General features: G+C 47.7%; 1 protein-coding gene across 1 annotated transcript in view; it reads right to left on the bottom strand.

Moving 5' to 3' along the window:
• Positions 1 to 3,421, bottom strand: part of MSL3 (MSL complex subunit 3) — a gene marked incomplete at its 5' end in the record, with an annotated part of 12,829 nt that overhangs the window by 6,938 nt on the left and 2,470 nt on the right. The window contains 3 exons of the mRNA XM_077761394.1: positions 3 to 152; positions 1,944 to 2,102; positions 2,878 to 3,038. Coding sequence (XP_077617520.1) covers positions 3 to 152; positions 1,944 to 2,102; positions 2,878 to 3,038 — 470 coding nt within the window. The remainder of the gene's footprint in view (positions 1 to 2; positions 153 to 1,943; positions 2,103 to 2,877; positions 3,039 to 3,421) is intronic.

The raw sequence follows: 3,421 nt of genomic DNA, 5'->3' as shown, positions 1-3,421 counted from the left end.
GGCGCGTCGACCGCCTCAGAGACTGCAAGGCTTCCGGCTCGGCCTTGCGCCTCTTGGGGGTGGCCGGTTCACCTGACGTGGGCTGACTCTCCGTGGACTGCGGTGTGGATGGATTCAGCAAAGGCGGGCTCGGAGAGAGCTCCTCCTGGTTCCTGCAGAAGAAGAGAGAGCATGGCACACCTCTGGCACACAGAACCTCTGCAAAACCCGGGGCGGGTCTTGAATGTCTTTCTTCACATTGGAAACACTTGCCTCTGCTCCAGGAGGCTCGTGACCTTTTACTTTCTTAAGCAGTAACCGTCAGACATATTGGAGAGCCTGGGTGGCTCAGTTAGTTAAGCGTCTGACTTCGGCTCAGGTCATGATCTCATGGTTCGTGGGTTTGAGCCCCACATTGGGCTCTATGCTGACAGCTCGGAGCCCGGAGCTGCTTCAGATTCTGTGTCTCCCTCTCTCTCTGTCCCTCCCCTGCTCGTGCTCTGTCTCTCTCCCTCTCTCAAAATAAATAAACATTAAAATTTTTTAAAACAGAAGTAACCCGATGTATTAAATCATTTACATCCTCTTGATAACTCTGCAAGGCATGCTGGCATTAAAGACAGATGCCCCTTTTGTGTCTTATACCAGTGGTTCTCAGCTAGACGGCGTCTTGCCCTGCCAGGGGACACTGGCACTATCTGGAGATGGTGCTGTTTCGGCTGTCGCCACCGGCAGAGCGCTACTGGCATCTAGTGGATAGAGGCAAGGGCTGCTCAACATCCCACAGTGCACGAGAAAGCCCCACCACAAAGAACGATCTGGATCAAAATATCAATAGGGCCAAGGTTGAGAAACCCTGGTCAAGAGAGTAAGAATACTATGCAACACAGCATAATGTACAGAAGGGTCTAATCACTGTGCTGTACGTCAGTGGGGCCGCCGTACTTCAATACGTCGTTTTAAAAAGAGTAGGAACACCGTACCGTATCATCGCACTGTAACTACCGCAAGACTAGAAAGAAAAGCCACAAGCACCCACCAAGCTTTGTGGAACAGAGGGCACCCTGGACACTGGCAGCCTTGAGGTGTGGAGCCGGGCATGGGGACATCAACACAGGTCCCCAGGTAGCTGCACAGGCCTCTCACGCAGGGTGAAGCCCACGGCAGAGGCAGGCGGGCAGACTGAGAAGAGATGATCTGGAGGCAGGCAGAAAAGCAGGAACGAGGAGCCACGAAGGGAAGGGAGAAGGGGACGGAGGGGCAAGGGGGCCAAAGCAGAGCGTGGCATCTGGTGAGCGGGCAGCTGCCAGCACCCTCTCCCGGGGAGCAGAGTGAACAGGGGCAGGGGAGACCAGCAGACAGGAAGGAGGCAAGTGCGGATGGAGGAGTGGGAATCTGAGAACGGGCCGCTGCCCCAGGAAAAGAGGCACAGGAAGAGCGGGAAGTAGCTTATGCAGCGAAGGTGCAGACTTCAGGTTGGGGACTTCCGCCCCTCCTCCCTCAAGCAAACGACAGAGATTTGGGCATGCTTGGGGACTGAGGAAAGGAGTGACACGGCAGAGCAGGGAAGGAACTCAACTCTACTAGTGCGAGCAAAAGGGGACCAGCCCTTTGAGAACTTTCTCATTTAATAATAACTACCCAAGGAGGCAGCTGCTCTTTCCATTGAACAGAGGCAGAAGGAAGAGACCCAGAAGGCATCTCCACAAGTCACACAACCAGTAAGTAAAGGAGCTAAATTCAAACCCACATCTTCCGCCCTCCTCAGCCTGTATCTTCACTCACCTGTCTTTGGGAAGACGGGTTAACTGCTCAAAATCTAACCAAGTTCTCACACTGGACTCTTTCTTGGTAAGTGAGCGACTTAGCTTACCCAGGACAAAACACCTTTCAATCTCCTCCTCTGAGCCTGTTGGCCCCAGAGCATCAGATGCTGAGATCAGACAAATTGCAGGCTAACTTACCTGTTAGTGTTTGTGGCACTTTCCTTAATTGGAAGAAAAAACTTGGATGAAGTAACCTTTTTATACTGAACTTGTTCATATGGATAGAGCAAAACCAGTGGGAGCGTGTAATCAAATGTTATTCTTAATCCATCCACCATCTCCTTACAAAGGTCAACGCTAGGGGAGTAAGAGATTAGAGATGCAGTATATACTTTCCAAAATAACAAAATGAAGTTGCAGTTTTAATAAAGCAGTGTTTTAAAGCTAAACGCTACATATCCCCCCTTTATATACAAGGAGTAAGTTTACAGATGTTGTCAACAGAAAATTAAATGGAAACACAGATCTGTAATATAAAATGAAAAAAGTACACTGGCAATTTTAACTTATCGCACTGAACACAAATGAATATGCTTGGTGTCACACAAGGGGCCCAAGCAGCCTGCGGTGCAGACGGTGGACAGAACCCAATTACCCGGTGCGCTATTCCTAACACCTGTTACGAGTTGAACACTCTGCCGGTCTCTAATCAAGCTGGGCCAGTGCAGAACGCAGGCCATGAACATGATTATCCCGACTGGAAGAAAAACCTGTTTGCAAATAAGCTGTGATAAAATCTTAGTCGCCCATTCTGGGGCTTCTCAAGGAAGAAGAGTTATCTCCCTACATTGGATCACTGATAAAACCTGGTCTTGGGTGCTAAGCCAGTGCATACGCTCAATATATCTGCACCAGACACCTAAACAAGTTACTGAGCATTTTGAAAAGGGACGATATTTTGATATTAAATCTGTCACTAAATGAATTATCAGTTATTTATTAATTGATATATAAAATGAATTCCAAATTACAGAAAAGGAGAGTGTCACCTATTCTAAATGGAAGTCACTTCTCTAATACACAGAGAGAGAGTGAGCCACTGAACCACAATCCCATGCTCCCCACTACTCACTTCTTTTCTGCTGGAATATAGTGCACGTTCATGTTGGCATGTGGCATAGCATGATGGTGACGAGGCCTCTCAGTGGCTGAAAAGGCTGCATTAATAGCAAAATGCTTCACGTAGGATTCCAAAATAGTTATGATGTTGGTCTGGCACGGAAGCTTCACTAACTGTTAATGAAAACACACACATCTGATGCACGCATCTCATTGTGTAAATTCCAAGAAACAGTGCTCGTCTATATAAATTTTTAAACTCAAAACTGAAGCCAATTCTCGGGGCGCCTGGATGGCTCAGTCAGTAGAGCATTCGACTCTTGCTCTCAGGGTGTGAGTTCACTCCCCACGTTGGGTGCAGAGATCACTTAAGAATGAAATCTTTAAAAAGTAAAGCCAATTCTATTCGAGAATCTTTTAAATATACTTTGAGGCTCTTTGATTGCTTCAACTAATCATATCCCAATGAAGATTACAGTGTAAATTTTTAAAATAAAAGCAGCGATTCACATCTTAGTGATCAATGAGAGCCATGTGGGGAGACTACGGTCGCAGCC

Source organism: Crocuta crocuta, unplaced genomic scaffold (genome assembly GCF_008692635.1).
Source record: "Crocuta crocuta isolate KB4526 unplaced genomic scaffold, BGI_CrCroc_1.0 scaffold224, whole genome shotgun sequence".
Classification (NCBI taxonomy): domain Eukaryota; kingdom Metazoa; phylum Chordata; class Mammalia; order Carnivora; family Hyaenidae; genus Crocuta; species Crocuta crocuta.
Note: the sequence above shows the minus strand (reverse complement) of the source record. Positions and strands in the feature narration are given on the sequence as shown.